This window comes from Drosophila kikkawai, chromosome 2L (assembly GCF_030179895.1).
Source record: "Drosophila kikkawai strain 14028-0561.14 chromosome 2L, DkikHiC1v2, whole genome shotgun sequence".
NCBI classification, from domain to species: Eukaryota; Metazoa; Arthropoda; class Insecta; order Diptera; family Drosophilidae; genus Drosophila; species Drosophila kikkawai.
In genome coordinates, this window is record NC_091728.1 from 20,392,032 (window position 1) to 20,413,543 (window position 21,512).

The 21,512-nt window shown below is 37.1% G+C and overlaps 2 protein-coding genes across 3 annotated transcripts; one reads left to right on the top strand and one right to left on the bottom strand.

Annotated features, from left to right (window-relative positions):
- Nucleotides 1-342: 342 nt before the first annotated feature.
- Nucleotides 343-20,144, bottom strand: LOC108072602 (ATP-binding cassette sub-family G member 1). 2 transcript variants are annotated; one of them, XM_017163823.3, is made up of 12 exons: nucleotides 20,055-20,144; nucleotides 9,496-9,899; nucleotides 9,314-9,431; nucleotides 8,028-8,223; nucleotides 7,719-7,864; nucleotides 6,442-6,680; nucleotides 6,236-6,376; nucleotides 5,742-6,049; nucleotides 3,581-3,749; nucleotides 2,195-2,295; nucleotides 1,349-1,507; nucleotides 343-1,271 (listed from the first exon to the last, which is right to left on the bottom strand). In XM_017163823.3, exons 2-12 carry the CDS (start codon nucleotides 9,854-9,856, stop codon nucleotides 927-929), a joined length of 2,283 nt encoding a protein of 760 aa, XP_017019312.1. In that variant the 5' UTR covers nucleotides 9,857-9,899; nucleotides 20,055-20,144; the 3' UTR covers nucleotides 343-926. The 2 variants fall into 2 exon arrangements, with proteins under 2 accessions (XP_017019312.1, XP_017019311.1); XM_017163822.3 differs by lacking the exon at nucleotides 20,055-20,144 and adding an exon at nucleotides 14,469-15,142.
- A 232-nt stretch (nucleotides 20,145-20,376) lies between these two features.
- LOC108072624 (rRNA-processing protein UTP23 homolog) lies at nucleotides 20,377-21,377 on the top strand. The gene is made up of 3 exons (XM_017163853.3): nucleotides 20,377-20,560; nucleotides 20,617-20,817; nucleotides 20,875-21,377. The coding sequence occupies exons 1-3, from the start codon at nucleotides 20,441-20,443 to the stop codon at nucleotides 21,289-21,291; spliced, it is 738 nt and encodes a 245-aa protein (XP_017019342.1). The 5' UTR covers nucleotides 20,377-20,440; the 3' UTR covers nucleotides 21,292-21,377.
- The last annotated feature ends 135 nt before the right edge of the window (nucleotides 21,378-21,512 follow it).

Sequence of the window (21,512 nt, forward strand, 5' to 3'; positions counted from 1 at the left end):
TTTTTAGAAATTTATTAGTCTGGGAATTAAAATAATCAAACAACTAAATGAATTTGTTTTTTGTAATGATTATATTTTATTTATTAATTCTTATCTATATCCCAAAGTCAGTTTAGCTTTGTACTATTACTTCTAATAATATTAGGAACCATTTTCTTTATATAGGAATATTTAAAATAATTTTTTAAAATTTGATTGGGAATTAATTGCACCCCAATTGGAAATTATAAAGAAAAGCAAGCTATAAATAAACCGTTCCTTCTTCTTGTGTATTTTGGACAAAGTTAAACATACGTAACAAGTCACAAAATCATATTAAAAACCGTAACACCCCTCTTTTCAGATTTACCAAACATTTTATTACAAAATCAATAAAGTAAAAAATCTAAAACATTGGCTACACAAACTAAACATAATCATCATCATCCGTTTACACATAAATCGAACTTAGGAATATAAAACTAAGACTAAGCTTTAAAAGAGACAAAAAACAAAATGTTGATCACAAATAATGTATCGTTGATGCGAACTGTTAGGATGAATATTCAAGATTTGGCATAGCTCAGATCCTTCATAGGAACCCAAACCGAGTTGATGAAGTTAGCGGGGGAAAGAATAAGGATAATGGCAAGATGGAGACTGGGAAATTGAAAATAGTTGCTGGAATTCTGTTCTTCTTTTGTTTTTGGTATATCAGCACTTACACTGGTACAAGCTACCCTAAAGCCTTCGTGCGTACAATAATATTTCAGAGAATATTTAAATAAATAACTAAGCTAGCTTTCCACATTATCGTAAATGGGTCGATCAATGTAAAACACATAAAAAAGGAAACTGATAAATTCAATTTTGAACTTAAAACGAAAGACACCCGACTATGTACAAAGGAATTACAACTGAAGCTTAGAGTTGAGAGTGTAGGTATCCTATCGCTTGTTTAGCTTGTGCCACAGTGTAATGATGGTCAGCACGTGCATGACACCGATCACAGCACCCATGAGGAGCAGGCAGTCGGACATGTGCACGTCCGAAATCATCATGTATTTGAGGAACACCTTCGGACTCCGGAAGTGGCAGTACATCGTGTCTTTCGGACACTCCAGGAACGGTCGATCCATTCCATAGATTGCATTCAGTGCTCCGTGGAATCCTGCCCGGAAGTAACTCAAGTGCCACATCCAACGGAACAGGGGCGTGATGTCGATGTACCGCGTGCAGAAACCAAAAACGGAGAACATCACTGCCAGAATGGGTCCCAGAAATACGGCAAGCTGTGGGATATAAGTTGAAATTATGATTAATTATTTTAATTTATATTCTGGCTAATTGGTTGTGTGTTAAAACCCACCTTAGTCGGCAGCGTGGCTCCCACGAAAAAGCCCCAGGCCTGGGCACTTAGTGAGGCCATTATACCCAGCAGTATAAAGTAATAAATCCGGAAGGAGTCCACGGTATCATTACCCGTTAGATGAACGCTGATCACGATGTACATGGCGGTACAGAGGCTCTATAATTTAATTAATTTTTATTTTGTATAATGTAGAATAATAAAATTCAGATAATGATATTACTGAACTACATAAAAAACTAAAAAATAAATTATTTTAACATAGGGTTAAAATAATACAATAATAAATGTTTAAAAGAGCAGAAATTTTACTTTTAGACAACATTTTGAAGGAGTTCAAATCCCCAAAATTTTCTAGGGCACAACTGTTTATTTTAACTCAAATTTAAAAATTAAAAAAGGGTATAAGACCGCTAGAACAACTCTAAATTCTTTTTTAATTTTAACTATTTCGGGTTGAGTAATTCCAGGAAATTTACAATTATTTCTCTCCCATATTTAAGCCAGCAAAATCATTAACTCAGACAACACAAAATAGCTTTTGTAGGCTTCACCAACAGAATGTTGACAACTTCTCTCCATATCCATATGAATGTCAGAGAGAATATTGAAACAATTGACCGCGAAAATGCGGGTGAGCAGCAAGCGTTAAGCTTCTGGGGATCTGTCACGCAAATGAAACTCGAACATCAGCGATTTCACATCGTTAATTTGACTTAATGACCGAACGGCAATTCATTAAGCCACAGAGCCACCTATAGTGGGGCTTTGGGTTAAATTATGATTAATGATGCGGCTGGCATCGGGTTCTGTTCTGATCACTAGCATTAAGTAAGTGGATCTCACCTGAAAGGGTATCTCGAAGGAGATCAGCGAGAGGAAGTAGGGACCCAGCTTGTACCAGCGATTGAAGTGCTCCCGCGTCAGCATGTCAATTTCCAGCGGAACTGCAAATAAAATTAATTGATAAAAAATCATTAAATTCCGATACGATGCGAAGTGTGCGCACGAAGGTGAGGGCAGGCTACACACACCGGAGTACATATAGTACATATGTATATATTTAGGTCAGGTCAGTAAACCGAAACCGGTAAAGATCGGACTCCCCCGCCACCGCCGACGCCAGTGCCTCCTGTCTGGATGAATTTATTGTAATATGCTTTGAGAACAGCTTGCGAACCGGTTTTATTATACAATACTCGCAAGCTTGTGTCGCCTGTCTCTTGTCTCTTGTATCTTGGATTTTAATAATTATTTACTCAGTAGGCTTCAGGATCGCCATTATTTCGGGGGTCTTTTTTAGGGTGAGAAATTAATTGTGAGCCCATTTACATGGAAATTATAAATGACAAAGTGGCTCGACTAAGATGTTTAAGCGATTCAAGTCTGGCCTTGCTGGGAAGGTTAATGTGCTGAATTGTTTGGTTAAATTAAATTAAATAAATATATACAAAATACATATTAATATTGCATTTTTTATTCAAAATATATACCTTCTGAATTACTTTTTAAAAGATATTCTTGTGATTTATTTATCTTCAAGGCTATTTAAAATTCTAACACAAATCCTATTATATCTAAGATTTATTTCTGATTATAGCTCATTACTTTCCAGTTCCTCATCACAGATCTATATCTTCCTTTAAACAAGCAAACACGATTTTATATATCTACTTAAATATTTCGCCAAACCAATCTCAAAGCAATAATCTTCAGACCAAGACCAGCTAATGATCCACTATCTAAGCTCATAATCTTGTTTCCTTTTCGCCAATTAAGACTCCCAAGACTTTTGTGCAAATGCCAACATATTATTGGCTAATCCGCATTCCAAACAAAAACAAAAAGACACAAAATCAGCAAACAAAAAGGCGAAACTGTTGACAACTTAGAATGCGGCAAGGCAAGGAGAGGCCAAGTGGCCAAAATAAATAGTAAATGTTGCAAAAGAGGTCTGCCAGAGAATCCGACGACAGCAGCAGCTGCACAGTCTTGGCAAAATTTGGCGACAAATTTTTGCATAATTTTCTGTTTTTGGCCAGCCAACGGAACGGAATTATCGAATGGGAAACGGGAGAGAGGCTGGGGCTGAGGCTGAGGTTGAGGTTGAGGCACTTGGAACCGACTACCACTACTCGAGAACCACTTTGAAAAGCACCTGGGGGGGTGAAGTACTTGTACTCGTACTCTAACTCGTACTCGTATCTTTGAGATACCCAAGCAGCTACTTACATGTCAAGACCACAGCCATTTTGCCAGTGTAGACCAAGAGCAGCGTGGAGCCGTAGAGGTATACGTAATTGCCCAGCACACTCTGGGCATTGTTGCCCACATTCATGTACAGATATCCAAAGACGACGCCAATGAAAATGTGAGAAAAGATCCGGGCCAGCAGCAGGAACTGAAAGAAAGATACGTGATACATTTTAGAGATAAAGATGCTAGGTAATTTTTTGAAAAATCTGCATTATTATCTTATAAATAAGAGGGAGAATAGTAGAACAGGTAGTATGTGCTCTCTTATTCATTATTTAATTATATATTTTAACAACCTCTTTTCTCCTTAAAACAGCTCCTACAATTATACCCCTTTGATGAAAATAATTATATATAATATTGTTAAGATAGCTATAAGCTTGCTGCTTATCATCAGACCCAGAAATTTAATGGTCTTGTGAAAAAATCTACTTATTAAGATTTTTCTAAAAGATTTAATATATATTTTTGTGCGTTTTCACATACTTAAATAATTGCTATAACTGTTTAGCAACTGCTTAAGATATCCAAGAATCTGAAAATGATTTCCCATTACTATTATCTTGACCACAACTGTACCTTTAAGTTGGGGGCAGCTGCCGGCAAGCCAATATCTAACAAAACGCTCGTGCAGTCGGAGATGTTGGTCATTAGAACACACTCTAAAAACCGAAAAATCTATGTGAAGGCTGGTCGTGCGGTGGCATTACTTTTTGAGTTACGACTCGGTCGAGTGGCTCGAGATTCTCGATTTGCGCCGCTGGCCAGGCTCTGTGACACTGGCCCGCAAGTCAATACCAATATCGAGTATCGAGCCCAGAGTCGAGGTGCTAAAAGATTCATCCATTCGCGAGTGCAGTGTATGCAGATCCATATATTTAATTTGTGCAGTCGCATAAAGGCAACTTAACTTGCTAATTGGTCGTCAAACAAACTGTTCAATTTCTCATTTTACACAAATGCCAAGTGCTAATTGTAGACATTCAAATGATAAACGTCAGCCATCAATCTCAGTGGCATAGCATAGCAGCGGCATCCAAGTTAATTTATGTATTTATTCTGGTAAACATTTGAGCCTTTGCCCTGAGTCACATTTTTCAATCATACATATATGTATATAAATATATGGCCAAAAGAGGCAAATAAATGTATGAAACGAGGAGTAAACGTGTGAATTATTAAATGTCACATTCAATTAAATATTTGCCCAAGCAAAGGGGCTTTGATCTTTACAAGTGTTTCTGGTTAAAACACGAGTGTTATTTGTCCCACATTCCCTTGTGGGAAATGTTGTTGAGATGTGAAAAAAGACACATTTTACGCCATTTGGAAATTTGTTACGACAACTGTTATTAAATGAAAATTACACTTATTATTTTGGGGAAATCCATCCATTATATGCGAATTACTTTTAATGCCAAAGCTCACCATTAAAATGAAATAAAAGTATACCTTATGCCCTACTGGGATTACGACTATTATACAAGCTTGCGGGTTTTGGAAACCCTCAGCAATTACCATTTGAAATCCACCGAATGCATGCCATTATATCGCTCACATTTTCTTGTTTTGCAAAAATCCGAAAGCGTTGCAAGCAGACAGACTGACAGACAAACTACCTAACCTTCCGAATAATAATTATAAAATGTATACTGATAATGTGCAGAGCTCTCTCAGAGACGTAATTACTCACAAAAAAGTTAAACATAATATAAAAAGCAGCCATTAAGGAGATTAAACCATTAAGAATTACGCAGAAAACGAGATCAGGCGTAACTCGATTCACTTTTGTCGAGGACACAGCGCCAATTACCAAATCAACTTGACAGGCCATCAACGCTTAAGTCCTAAACCTGCTTTCGAAACAAATTGCTAGCCACTTATTAAGTGTATTAAAATGATTACAGTTAAAGTCAAAGTATCAGTAACTCAAAGAAATCTAAGAGACACTTGCAGTTAAAGGCAAAACTTCTTACAAAAAAAAAAAAATAAAATAGGAGTTGGTTTAAAACGTTTAATTTCACTTTTAATTTTACAAATTGAATTTTACCAAGGTTTAAAAATATTTTAAAATATTTTTGGCCTTCCTAATCCATCTTATTTATATTTTATAATAAACTTTATAGTTTATACTCACGTAATTGCGTTTGGCACAGATCAAGATGCGCTGCATCAGGAGCAGGTACTGCATGAGGAACGAGGCCGAGCTGGAGGCATTCGAAGGCTTGGCAAGCTCTTTGACATTGGCAAGCGGCTGCTTGTGCTGTTGATTTTTCTCATTGAGATCTTGGTTGGTGCTTTCTGGTGTGCCACTCAGTGCCTTGATCTCCTCCAGCGCCAGCTCCTGCGGCGCTGGTTTCACATAGTCGTAGCTGGAGAATTGCGCCAGCGCAACTGTAGGCAGCTCTTGACTGGATTTGCTCAGAGTCTTGCTTCCAATGTTGTCTATAATTTTATTCAGGGGGAGATTGCAAGGAGGAAATAAGAGAAAGTCGATGGTTAAAGGTTACAATGTAGAGAAATGTTTAAACTTTGTGAAATTAATATTGTATTTTGTACAGGTTAAACATTTCCCAGCCTTGGAAGCTGTTTGTATATAACCCTACAGCTTAGCAACAGAACAAGACTTACCTGTAATTGTTGCCACCAGACGTGACATATCTGTAGAGCTCATATAGCGATAGCGATCAACATCCTCGTAATACTTTTTATTCGCCGCATGGATCAGATCATTCAGATCACGTTGATGCTCACCCACGGCCACTTCGAGCACTGAAATCCAAATGAGTCGGGAATTATATAGATATAAAGTTGTGCAGCTCTCCTTCCCAACTTACGATAGTCAGCTGGATTGTGGTAACTGGGGCAGACGAGCTGCTGGTCAGCCAGGAAGGGTACTAGTTCCCTCACAGGTCCCTGGTACATGCAGTTACCATCCACCACCGTATATAGCTTGTCGAACATCTCAAAGATCAGGGCACTGGGCTGATGGATTGTACAGACAATCGTGTGGCCCTGCGAAGCTAGTTTCTTCAACAGAGCCACGCAGGAACTGCAAGAGGAGCTATCGAGACCCCTGGAAATAAATTTCAAAAAAAAAAATTGTAAGCTTTAAGTTTAACTTGTAGAGTATATGATTCAACCTTTTTTAATTGCCGCTAGCCTAACCTTTGGAAAGTAGACAGATAAAAAGAGCCATTAAGCGTTGTTATGGCAATGAGCAACAACCGAGAAAGACAGAGAGAACATTAAGATATTTCAGGCAGACTCAAACTTTAATGATAGGTAAGATTGGGGCTTGAACTTGAAATGAAATTAAATGAAAGTGACAAACGAGTTTGTGTTCTCAAAAAGCCATTAGGTAATACATTACAAAGATTTGATCGACTTGCAGCTGACGATTTATGGAACAAGCTGAGCCCACGAGCTGCTGAAGTGTATATTTCTTATATATATAAGATCAGATCTCAAAAGAACAGAAAACTTTGTAAGGGTTATATTTTTAGCTCTCCTTTTCTTTGTTACAAAAATATCTACATGACTTGATAATTTGTAAAGCGTTTTAATATGGTGTGACTCAAGGGTTTTTTTTACAAAGTCATTGTAGTTGAAAAGGAACTTTTCGAGAGGGCTAAGTCTCTGCCCAGACAAGCTAAGATAATGACCATAGAGCATAGTGAACGGTAACCCTTCTACCCTTTGATTGCCAAGCCATTAAACTTATTAAACTGATTCTTTCCATAATTTTCATTTAGAATCTATTAAAATAATTTCTGCTTGCTGAACGACTCGATTAATTGCCAAGTTTGCAAACAAACTACTAATTGAGAGATAATCTGCCGCCTAAGCCGGTTATTAAAAGCAACGTGACAGAGAATATTTAAATGAATTCCGTTTCCTGCTCAATGAACCCAAGCTATCAAAGCGAAACTAAACTATTATAATGTCTACTATATAGACAATTGATAAGTCCTAGGCCCATGTAGACGGGGACAAACTTGACTTGTAGGTCAGGCCTGGATTTCGCTAAATTTCCGCTAGGCAAAGTTTACTCATCGTCATCATTATCATGGCGACTCTAATTACATAAGTCTGCTTATATACTGTCACTCACGTCGTCGGCTCGTCCAGATATAGCACTGGAGGATTACTTATCAGCTCCAGGGCAATAGCGAGACGCTTCTTCTGTCCACCAGAGAGCTTCGCCGTGTGCACATTAAAACGATGGTCCAGGCCCAGCAGTGATAAGATGTGTTTTATCTGCAGAGATGAAAGGAAAATTTATGAGATAAGATTTCGCTAAAAATAAGCTTGAATTTTAATTCAGAAAATTGTTATTTAAAAAACTTTTTGAACATTTTGGCTTATGATAATAAAATAGTTTAGTGTAAGAAATTAATTCTAGTTTTTGAGTTCTCCTTACCAGATCCATTTTGTAGGCCTTGGTCACCTTAAAGCCCAACTTGAGATGTGCGGCCAGCAGCATTATCTCGCCCACCTTCAACTGGGGACGCAGCAGATCATCCTGATGGATGTAGCACAGCATCTGGCGGAATCGCTCCGAGTTGGGATCCATTGGCTTGCCATTTACCCGTATGTTGCCCGACACTCCAGTAGCGCTGTTGGAAAATTAAAAAAAGCAGCAAAAAAGAGTAAAAATAAGTGGAAGAAATCTCAAAAGAAAATCAGCAAAAAACAAGCAATTAAAATAATTATTATAATGTGAACGAGCTCATACAAGCTATATGTGTAAGTATATATAAACTGGGAAAAAAATCTCCAGCGTCTGGAGCAGAGTAGTGAACCGAACTCGGTTCAAACGTACCGAACCCTAAAAAATATGTATGTAAACGGGGTTTTCAAGTTCATAGTTTACTGACCGATAACGTTTAGCAATGAAAAATCGTGTACCGCCTCTGGGGGTACACAACTTCCATTACATTAAGCATGATAATTACACAGAAGCAGCAATTTGCAAGTTTTGTTTCCATGAAAACCCCAAATGGCAAAAGATTTTGTACATATATTTTATTTACTAAACAAAATGCTGTAATAACTGTCAGTTGGCCATCAAAAGGCAAAGATTGCGTTTTAGATGCGTCAATCTAAAGGGGATTGACTCATAGACTGGTGCATTGGGATTCATCTTGCGATCCCGGAAAGTTCTGCTTATGCAATGGATCTTGAACTAAGAGGAAGTGATGCGATTGTGTCCGGAGCAAGAGGCCAAGATTAAGAGCATCAGACGATAGTGTGAATCATATTTTAGAGATTACTGAGCTTTAAAATTGTAGAAAAAAAAATATTTCTACTGCATTCTTTATACTTTTCAACAGCTTGCCTAGAAACAAAACCAGGTTTAGTTTGTATTACAAAGATTTTATATTTTATCTACTAGAAACAACAAGATCCTGGTTAATTGTAATGATTAAAAGCTTAATTAGACCCTAAACAAATTGATTATAATGCAGTGCAGGCTGTGTAACTGACAATTTGCTAAACTTTATTGGCATTTGAGCTGTGTGTTGACTGATTGATTGAATGATTGCGACGTCTGCACTTTATATGCAAACACGATGTGAACACGATATGTAATTAAAACCAGCTTTCATGCTCAGCAGTATAATCGGAATTAAGAAAAACGCAAAAATTAATAAATGCCAACTCGGAAAACTTAATTTTCAAGTTCAAGAACCTAAAGAGACTCACCAAAAGCCGGACATAACATTCAGCAAAGTGCTTTTGCCCGCTCCCGAGGGTCCCATAATGGCGGTTAGTTCGCCGGCGCGAAAGCTGCCATTAAGACCATGCAGGATTTCTTTTGAGACTATAAGAAAAAAATAAAAATATATAATTAGGAAAATATAACAATTTAAGAACTTAAAACCCACCGAATTTCCTTTCCGGAAAAGAGAACTTTTTCACTGTGTACCGCACATCCGAGAACTCAATGTCCACCGGATCGCAGTGATCGAAATTGGCATGGGCCACTGCCTGGTGATAGTTCGGCAATCCATTCAGATCGTTTGTTACCTTAGTGGCCAATGCTGCTGATCCCCGGGAGGAGGTCGAAGAGGTCTCGTCAATGGACAACTCCGAGCTGGCCGCTGTGGTGCAGCAATTGATGCCCAGGCAACCGTTTTCATGGCCATTGTGACCCTTGTGACTGCCTCCCGAACTGCTGCTGGCATCGCTACTGCCTCCGCCACCGCAGCAGGCATCTGAGGCCTTGATATCTGGCAAGAGCGTCATATTTCTGGGCTTACTTATATATTCCGGGAATGGGGATTAAAGTCTGAAAGAATTAAGAGAAAAAACTCATTTAAATGCAATGCAAATTGCGCAACAAGAAGAAACAATGAAGATAACGCTTATCAAGGCATATATATTGAAGAGTATTTCACGACCCTAGTCAATAAATACATTTATATATTATATTTTTTGTACTTAGCCATATATATATTCATAGCAAACTTTATTAAACATCCTCTTCATTAAACCTGAGCCATTAATAAATATCTAAGCTGATTTTTCCGCCATATAATTTGTAAATTCATCTATTAATTATATACCCCTATGATCACATTCTACTTAAATAATTGGAGGGCCTGCTAAAGTGATTTCCCCATGCATATAGAATTTACATAGCAGATCTAGTAGCAACGACCTGTTTGTTCGTCCGGGCGTTAACTTCGTTTATTCTAGATAATTAACTAACCACAAAAAAAAAGCTTGTTGAAAGCAAATTGAATACTTTTTTGGAGGCGTTTACATTCTGATTGCACAATTTCACCCGACACTTACATAGAGTCATAGTCCATTGGCTATCGCGAAACTTGACAGATGCGTCATTAAAATACTTTACAAAGTGATTTTTCATATGCGAAACAAAGAAAGTTATTGTAATGTGAAATTGTGTGAATAATAAAAGGTTTCTAGAAGTATTTCTTACTGATGGATAGACAATTTCTTGACTGAAGATCCCTTATCTTTGTACAATTCCCCTTTGAGTCCATTAAACTCTGATTTATGCGTAGAGACGGTTTGGTCTATCTGGGCTATTTATCAGTTGGATGCCAAAAATAACGAACTTTTTGCTTGTCATCTTTTATGGAATTTCGGAATTTCTTTTCTTTGATTTGATGACTCGGCATTATGCAAAAATAGCCCTTTAAAAGGTCTATAAAGAAATGAGGGAATCCAATTCCAGGTTCAAACTCCAATTCTCCCAATGTGTTTTTATCAAGGACTGCGTCAAAGGTAAATGTTTTTATTGATTATTCTCCAATTAGCTAATGTTTACTAATTTCCCATATCCTTGACTTAGGTCAGGTTTTTTTCCGACCGACTTTAAGCTTGCTAACTAACTAAATAAACAAAGTAAATAGCCTAGAACTTGTTGAATAGTAAATAAAATATATATCTATGTTCTTGTATACTTAGTATGTAAATTAAAAATTATTATTATAAAGTATAAAATTATACAGTACTACAAAAATATCATAAAGAACAAGTATCTAGGCTAAACAGCCTCTTATGATTCTTTGTATGCAAATATGCAAATTAACTTTAGTTCTCCCACTTACAATTTAAGTTTCAGTCGGCCCAGCGGTCTCTATAGTTTTTTGTTTATGTTTGGCAAACAAGTCTCGAGCTAGTCAACTGATATTGACTTTGATGTAAAGAGTTTGGTGCCTGTCTGGCTTGTTAACCGAATGACAAGCCAAAACTAAAAGAAACCAGTTATTCCAAAGAGCATTGAATAGTGCATAATGATTTTTTACTATTTTTTCACAGACCTTAATTGGCCGGCAAAGCTAAAGGGGATTACGCCTAGCTGTAGGTGTGATCTTGCCACAAAAAAAAAAATGAAAAGAAGTTCAACTGGTTCTGTCTTGGGTGCATTTCCAGCGCAGTTTCATTGAGAGTTGACAATTTTCATTGATTGAGCTCGAGTTCAGGCAATTTATGATGTTCGCCGTATGACATAATTATATTAATATACGTGTACCCGGTCTGGGCATGTCTATGCATATTAAATTGAATAAATTTGGGGCGGGGAATGGGATTTATGAGTAACCGAACTGGGTTCATTGACAATTTGGGACTCTTTCTAGGTTTGATTTATAAGTTTTAAAAGAGTTTATGGTAATTTATTGGAATAAATATTTGTAGTTTTTTTCTAGCTTAAGATTTTACTGAATATTCAATTTTATAAATAGTGCTTTTTCAATACCCAGCTGTTGAGATCTGCTTGATTTCGTGACTTGCATACTGCACCTTAGCTCAGACTGTTCATTGGGAAGTAAGAATATATATGAGATCATGACTCTGCTCTGTAAAAGTGGCTCAGAAGCACCAAAACAAAACCCTGAAAATCCAGGTAGCCAATTTATTTTCGGCCCAAAGGTCGTTGGGACATTTTCGCTTCGTTCCATAACTCAGTCAATGCAAATTTGTTGTATTTTGTAGCCGCTGCCAACAACGCTGGCCTGACATGCAATAATATACATAAACGAAAAACGGTTGCCATTTCAATTAAAGTCACGAAACTGAGAGATCATGAACAACTTCAGCTAAACACAAAAAACAAAAATAAAAGTATAAGAGAACAAACTACAATAGAATGAGGCAATTGATCGTTTCGGTATGGTTACTGGACACAACAGCCACGATAAAATAAAACACAACAAACTAAGCAGCATGTAGGGTAAAAAAAACTAAGCCGCATATTACGTATACGACCCCTAGAACCGCTGTTGCCTTGCGATAAAGAAAAGTGACATCGCCAAGGCCAGCACGTGGACAGCCACACACGTACGTGTACACGAGTGTGTGTCAAGGGATCAGGGTTTATCATAGAATAAGTGGGCGTGACACCGATCAGGGAGGCTGTCAAACAAATATGAATATAGAAGAACTCGGGCTGCGCAGTTGCCGGCATAAAGCGTTTGTTTTGATTTTTGGACTTGGAATATATTGTATGTATTTCTCTCTGCCTTTTTCGAGTGTTTTTTATTTATCTTATTTGAGTTTGGAGTGGTGATCGGTCAGTCAGGCAGCCAATGACCGCTATATGCGGTTTTGTTTATCATTTACGAGTGTATTAGTCCTCATTTTGCTATTATTTATTGATGCTTTTGCTGATTCTGATTTGGATATATGACTGAGCTCACGTAGAAGTATAGGTTGATGGAAATTAAGATGACTTAATGTGGGAATACGGGAGGAAAGTGCCAAGCAAATAGATTACTTATAAATACAAAATTCATTAATTTTCTTTGAACTATTTGATATTAATTAAAATGATTAAATAGGCATCAGGTATAACCTTGCTTTGAAATAACAATAAATTAATTAATGTCCAGTAACTTTATTAATATTTTTCTATGTTAATTGAGGTATTCATTTATTTTTCAAAAAGGCAGTTCAAGATTAATTTAAGGGAATTTTCTATATTAAAAAGATTCTACTTCTCCATCGACAGCTTAATCTTTCTCTAGTTGGTTTTTAGATCCATTTTAAAAGTCTTTCCTTAATAAAGTCGTTTTCTCCCTAATTACCCATAAATTTACATTATAACTTAGATAATAGAAATGACTCTTTATCTCGTTTATCTCAACTTCTAACTGATTTTCCCACGAGATATAAATTGCATAAACATTCCGCAGTCAAAAATGATTATCTCAATTGTTTCCAAAACAAATTGCCCGGCGATTGCGGATTAGAAGTAGAAGTGAACAGCCATAAGTCAGACTGAACAGCAAATTGCAATGCAGTGCACAATAGTCATGAGATCGATGTGATATAACTGGAAGAGCTGCAAGCCGGACTGATCACATAATCAGCTGGGAGTGTAGGCCGCACGATAAACAGAAACCCAGTAGATTCTGGTTCGATGATGGCCTACATTTTCAAAGTTTCAAGTTCTGCCCTGCATCGATAGAGGAGGCAGTGCCTCGAAGTGGAAGGGAGAGACAAACAAAAAGAGGGAGAGCACACACGAAAGCTTTTCTTTTAAGAAATTCAAACAAAATTGTGTGCAGCTGCTATTGCATTACACACTGCGGGAAATTTTAAAATGAAATCGGAGAAGCAATATTTTGGAGTACATTTTCAGGAAATTAATTTTGGTAAATTTTTATATCTTTTCTTAGAATTTTTATGGTAAACTAATTCAATTATAATTATAATTATAAGCCTGATCTTTAATGAGAATAATAGTCTTTAAAGAACAACAAATCCTGTTAGAATCCCTAACAAGATCAAACCATTTTTAATTCTATGTCCATTATAATTATATAATATAAATAAATATTATTGTTAAGAGATTTGAAAACGCACTAAATGTTGTGAAACTTTACCTAGAATATTTGAAATAATTGCACATAATTTCTTTGAAAAAAAATTCTTTAAGGAATTCAATTATAGTAGTTAAACAGTTTGTAACATTTATAAAAAAAAAATACATAAATTTGAAAACTTTTTATAAATACTTTTCGAAAATTTAGGGATAAATTTATTAAATAGAAATTGCAAATTATAAATTGTATAAATAAACTGTATAGTTAAAATATTGGTGCTCCCTCTTTTTCCTTAAAATTATATCTGATCTAAAATTGCTTGTATTTTAAAAATTTCGAAACACATTTTCTCATTACATATTTCATTGCTTTGTTGACCCCAAATGCACTCCCTGTCTTTCTCTGTGTTCTTTGTCCGCAGAATTCTTCTGGTGACTCACTCCACTTCTGCTCTCTCCCAAAAGAGCTTTCTTTCTGTATTTATTTCACTCGTTCTTCTGAGCAGAAATACCCGCTCTTTCACTGGGTCAAAAGGTTGTCTCTGTTGGTGGTTAACGAACCTGTTGACTTGTAGGTGTTTCGGGGTGTTCTTCTGCTAGAATTTGTTGCCAAGCTCCGCTTGTATTTCTCTTAGGTTAAAATTGTGTTTAATTATTCCTCTTGAGACGTAAAATGCGAGTGCGCACATGAACTGAGACGAGGCGACGTAGACGTTGACAGTGGGAAAAACTTTGGCACAGAACGCAATTCATGAATGAAAACACCACATAATAACAAAGAAAAGGCTGTGTTTATATATTTTGGTGATGCAGCTGGTCGGATTAAGTGCAGTGTCTTTGATTAACCTTTGACTAACATTAACGGACGAATGAACACGCGATTGATAGTCGTCGCACGGTTTTTTCTATGGTTTTTTTCGGTTTTTTGTTTTCTTGATTTTTAATTCGGTTTCACTGCACTTTCTTTACATTTTTCCTTTACTTTTAGCGTTTGTTGCTTCGGCTCCTGCCGCTTCCATTGAACTTATGCAGATGGGCAGCGACGCGTGAATTAATTTCAATTGTGTGAGCTATATGCCCGGGTACATAATGTGCCTCGACACAGCACTTCTTGATCAATTGTCACTAGCACGATTCTCGATTTACCCCGATCGCTATATGTCCCGGACTCCGCTTCAGATTCTTATTTCGATTTCAATCCCGATTCGATTCCACGTGCGATCCGTTCCCAACGCTCGCTGCCGATCAACTAAACTGTGAATCGCTCTCCGCGCGGCTCTTATAAGCTCATTCCTAACCCGACTCAGCTGCTCCGCCGCCAGCTGTTGCTTGCCGCTCTCCATTCTGCTCTGGGAAAACTCTCCCGATCTCGCAGTGGAGCTAGCCGGGTGGCTATCTAGGTATATATATCTTTAAGGATATACATGACTCAGTAGAAGCAGTAGTCGAATTTTTTAATCAAATAATGTAATTAGAGGTTATTTTATTCTATAAAACACTTGGCTTAAGAAGTCACTTAAGTAGGAAATATATTCTCTTTGAAAATGGAGATTAAGCTATCTTGGGAATATTTGAAAATATCAAAAACAAAAATAAGTAGATATGTTTTATTTAATTTCTCCCATTAAACAAATATTTATTATCTTAACCTACATCCCATTTCCTCCACAATTAAATTAACATAAAAAAAACTAAGGTATCAACTAGTTGAAACCCTTAAAACCCTAAGCACTTCCCACTAGCTTTTTTTGCATATGGCTAATGGTTGCAATGCATGGTTATATACCCAGCCCTGACCCCCATTTCAGTCCCGTTAAGCATTACGTTCAGGTAGGAGAGACCACTAGCCCCTGTGCCTCTCTCTTGGGTAAATCTCCAGATTTCTTTCTGGTTTTTTTATATTCGCCTAGCAAACTGGCTTGCTTGGGGGGCTCATTGCGTGGTTTCCACAAATCAAAGTCAAGTTTTCCTATGACGATGTTGCCTGCATTGTGTATTTTCTTTGCGGGTTTCCTTTTATTTTAAACAGAGAACAATTTTATTTGGGATTTATGGTTAATTATGGTCACGTTGAAATCTTGTAGGAATTATAAATAAATAATTAATGGACAAGGGTATAATTAGAGTGGCGATTTAATAGCGATTAAAGGCTTTTGGCTGGTCTTACTTTGAATGTTGTTTTTGGAACTGGTAAATGACTAGACCCTATTAAGTGGTCATTTATATGGATTTTTTGCAGCCCTTAACACGTGCAGTTTATAATTTATTAAAATCAGAAGCGCTTGTCTCGTTCTAATAAAGTTGTTAATTTGTGGCATATAAAGAGATCAAATGTAATTATAAAGCTTCTGTATTAAGATTTGCTTCTAACAATACCCCTCATTTGTTAAGTTCTAACGTGGCCCGATGAATCAGTCAAAGATCAAATAGAAACAGCCCCTAGGCCCTACCTTAAAATCCATAAAGCCCAATAGTTGTACATTGTTCTATGATAACTGGCAATTAGGTTAGGCATTTGGAAACTTTAGTCGATAATTGACGTGATCTGCAAGTCTGGCATTAGGTTAAGCCCACGATTTTTTATAGCCACAAATTGTGGTGATTGAGCTGGGTATCGTGAACCCGGTCTGAAATGGCGCAGTAGGTCCCCATTTGAGGGTAATTAATTTCCCCATTGGCTGGGTCAATAAGAGATAGCGATCCAAAGGCAACTGATACTGCAGATATTTTATCTGCTTATCGGCTTCTAATTATGTGGGTTCTTTTTTTTTTGTCGGTTGATAATGCTGTTGATCGAGTGGTGTGTGTGCATCCATTGATTAGGCTACCAACTATGTCTCTCGTGTTTTTATTAAACATTTGCCTTAATTCCCATGTACTTTGAGCCAAAAGGGGAAAAATGTGCTCTATTATTAGCCAAAAGTATTACTCAATGGCGGACCAGTACTCTTCAGATGATTTATCTCAACGATGTGGTTTTCCTCGACACACGAGTCTTGGGCGCGAGCACACTTTTGTTTAATTTAAATTTTTAATTTTCAGCCCGCAACGTCACGCTTTTTTCCCTTGTGGTTGTATGGGTTTTGAATAGAAAATATGAATGTTCAATTTAATTGGAGTTAAATCGTGAGTCAGTCGGGGGTCGGACTATAAATAGTTACTGCCGGATTCGGTTAGAACTTCTATGGTGTTTATATTTACAGCCATTTTAATTGGTTTATAAGTTTACAACGTTATCAGCTGAATGGTTTTGTGAATGATATTTTTTACACCTTATTCGAATTTGAATTTATTCATTTTAAAGCCTATTCATTTACATATTCTAGATGCTTACAAACTAGAAACTCATAAACGTTCTTAGTTCCAAGAGTTTTAGTTGTTTACAAACATCTCCCATCAAGCTTAAGCCAATTTTTTAGGCATTTTGAGTTTTCTTGTCTTACTTATTATAAATTCTAACCCACATATCTAAGCTCTATATACATATATGCTAATAGAAATTGTGTAATTTCACAATCACTCATATTATTTGTGTATAATTTAAATTTTTTTTATACCTGGCAGGTTCAGACTTATTTAAATTTTAAATTGTTTATGCAATTGAGTTGACAAGTTTAAGCTTAAATACGCAAGCAAAAGATCACGCTGATGATGTTGACGGGGATGATCAATGATAGGGCTACTGATTCCGCGCTATGAGTATGTCCGGCCACTGATTAGACATCGCGTGTCGCATTTTTCCCATTTAGCAGTGACAACTTTTTATTTGGGTTTTATTCAAAATGTATATATTCTATAAATTTAAAAAATATATATATTTTTATACAAAATAAAACCCCTTGATAGCCCTCAGAGGTGACCCGACATCAGAGCATGAGCAGACGGGATCGATGCTCTTTATTAAGAAATCTTTCTAAACAAGGTTTCAATCTCGGTTCAAGATCAGCTATTTTTTGCCAACGTCAAGAGTAATTGCTAAACAGTTTCAGGGCAATACTTCCATTCTGATAGCGAAATTTGAAATTTAATCATTTTTTGTGCCAAAGCAAAAGCAAAACAATAATAATAATAAACAGTTCGAACATGAGAAGTCTTTCCTAACGTCAGAAAATAAAATCGCATTATAAAAAGTCCACTATGGACGCCAAATGTTTTGCTAATGAGAGGCATAAACTCAGACTCACAATGGATATATATGTGAAGAGATATAACCTCAGCCAAATCGGCTTACACCACTTGGCAACTAATTAAGGAGGAGCAGACACAACGCAGTCTGGACTGAATCCCGCTTTCAGGCTGATTGACATGCATACACTGCAATAAACGGCGTGACGTTAGACAATATGTGAATGAATCTATGAATGAATAAGTAAAGGTGCTCTCCCACTGGCTACTTGGCATTTTGGTCTGATCCCATCTCGTATTCGATCGTTTGATGATCGGATTGGATTGCGGATTCTACAATGATCGTGACGATGGTAACGTAGACCACAGCTGAATGAATTAACTACTCCACAGTCCGGAGGGATTATATAGTTCAGATGGAGATGGAAGAGTTTATGGTATTCAAATGTATCGAACCGTGGCTAATAATGGCTTAAAAATAAAAGCTTAACTACCTAAGAGGGGGTGGGAAAGTTATATAAGACAGAAACCAAGTGGTTGAGACGATTTCACTGATATAAAAAGGCTAACAACAGCAGGCACTCAACAATCTTAGGAGAAACTTCATGGTACTGCCTTAAATTCGTGCTTTTTACAGATTTCCCAATAACACAGGAAATGTTTTCATAAAGAAAACCCGCCTTAAAGGTAGCTGTGAATATTTCCATTTCTTTATCACGACAAATCAATTTCTGTTCGACAGAGGAACTATTTTTACCCTAACCCAATACAAACTATAGCTGGAAACCACAACCCTCCACGATTTATACCATACCTTCCCCCTCTGTGGTTCATCTCTGGCGAACCCTATGCGTCACTTTCTTTTCACCTGCCGAAAAGAACCTAACAAAGCGGGGAGCTAACGAAAAACCCACCGGAAACAGCAAAAGAAGACAATGGAAATCAGGAGAGGAGGAGTAATTAGAATTCGAGACACGCAAGACATGACCATACTATATAATAAAGCCAATTTTTTGTTTCTATAGCGAAAGGTGTGTTTATGCTCCGAAAGGAATACAAAACCGATATGCATATGAATATCAATATGCTTTTGGTCATTTCAAATGGTCTTTAAACCCTACGACCGACGCCAAGTTGAATAAACTGCAATAATAAAACCGTAAAGTGGAGATGTGGAAAGCGATGATGATGATGATGATCCATCCCCAGATCGCTGAGGTGATTGCACCCACCATAACCGACCTCCAAGCCCATATTAATGACGACTGCTGCTGCTGTCTGTCAATGGCTCAACCTTCGGAGATTAAAGGCTGGAAAAGCAAAGGAAAAACAATACTGGATCATACAGCTGCTGGCATGGTTGGAGGATTTATCTACATGACATTATATGCAAACTTGACCAATATTCTTTATCCGTACGCTGGGGAAAATACAATAGACATTTGTTTAAATTGATTGAATATTTTTTAAATTATTTAGGAAAATATATATTTTTTTTCTAATTTTGTTGTAATACCTCATATTTACCATTTAGGTATAAGGATAAACTGACAACAAATATTATAAAAAGCGAGAAAGTAACATAAAAACCAATATATTAATACTATCCCAATTTTGGGTACCCATAATTTTGGAGTTTTCCTCAGTGTATAACAATCTTGAACTAAAAGACCCTCTGCTAAAACCAATCAGCATGATTAGCAATAAAAAAAATCCATCAATTGAATGCCAATTGAGTAGATTAAAGAAAAAGAAGAGGAAAAACCCAGAAAAAACGAAGGTCGGAAAATTTTAAATGTGCCATAAATTGCACTTTGTCTTTTAAATAGACATTAAAGACACAAAATAACAAAACTAGGCAGACAAATATTACAAGCATCTTTAAAAACAAAATGGCATCTACGCAGCAATATATCCCATATTATAACTACTTTAAATTGCACTGAAACCCAAAATAAAATCACTTTACTACTTAATTACATTACAGAAAAAACTCTAGCTAAACTCAGCTTAATTACTTACACTTTTCCAATATACAATCCAACTTTAATTTCAACAGGAAAAATATACAAACAAAAGAGCAATTTTCAATAGCGCAACTTGATGCGCCAGCGAATGCAGAGAGAGAGCAACTAAAAACTATTAAATAGAAAACGAAAACAAAACGCGTAATAGCCGCAGCGGCAGGGTGAAAAGGGGGTGAAAGTACCCTAAAGAGGGTTGAAAAATGCATTCTCTTCAGGTTTCCACAAATGGGCGCCAAATGTTTGAACAGTTTAAAACAGTCTGGCAGCTCTATTATAGCCTTTAGCCAGATTTGACGGGAAAAAGCCATGCTGGCAACACTGTCGAGTTCCACGCTGTTTTTGTTTTGTTTTCATTTTTTACGGAAAATCAACTAAATCGCAATGAAAATATCACGTTTTAAAAAGTCCCACAAAACCCTAGTGTTTTTCGCAACAAACTTTGATTATCGGGAACCCTACCAGGTGCTAATCGACGCCACCTTTTGCCAGGCTGCCTTGCAGGTGAGGTAATTGCCATTTAAATACCCAAACCTGGTACTTTATAATTGAATTTTTAGCACAAAATTGGCATAGACGAGCAGATAAAGAAGTATTTCCAATGCGGCGTCAAACTGCTGACCACCCAGTGCGTGATCCTGGAGTCGGAGGCTTTGGGAGCTCCTTTAACCGGAGCCACATCCATAGTCAAGCGGTTCCATGTGCACAAATGTGGTCACGAAGGAAAACCCGTGGCGGCAGCTGATTGCATCAAATCCATGGTAAAATAAACGATAAACCTTAAAATAATATATCTATAAATATGCTCCTTTGTTCAGACCAAGGACAATCGCTATATAGTGGCCTCCCAGGACCGTTTGCTGCAGGAGAGTCTACGCAAAGTGCCCGGTCGCTGCCTGCTCTACCTGCACAAGGCCACGCCCGTCTTGGAAGCCCCCTCCAAGGCATCCAAGAAGTGGGTGCAAAAGCGTGCCAATATCTTGATGCTGGGCAAGCAGGCCGACAAAATCGACTACATGAAGGAGAAACAAGGCCTGAAACTCACTGAAAGTCCTACCAATCCCAAAAAGCGAAAGGGACCCAAGAATCCCAATCCCTTGTCGTGCAAGAAGAGCAAAAAGGAGAAGGCCAAGACACCACTCAAGGGAGTGCAGGAGCAGAGCACACTGACCAAGGCGAAACGGAAACGTATCAAGATTCCGGCGCATGTCAAGGCGGCTCTTAACAAAGACTAGAGATACGAAGATTAGATACTAAAGAGGATAAATATAAGATAAAGAAAAGCAAATAAACTGCAGTTTGCTTAGAAAGAGATGTGTATGGTGGTAATTGGGGTTATTTTTTAATAATGTTGTACGATTAATTGTTATTGTTTTCATTGTGAGATTTTCTTGCTGCTTGCTTTATAAGGAAATGAAGAACTTCCCTTGTTAGCTTACCCTAAAATCTGTTTAAA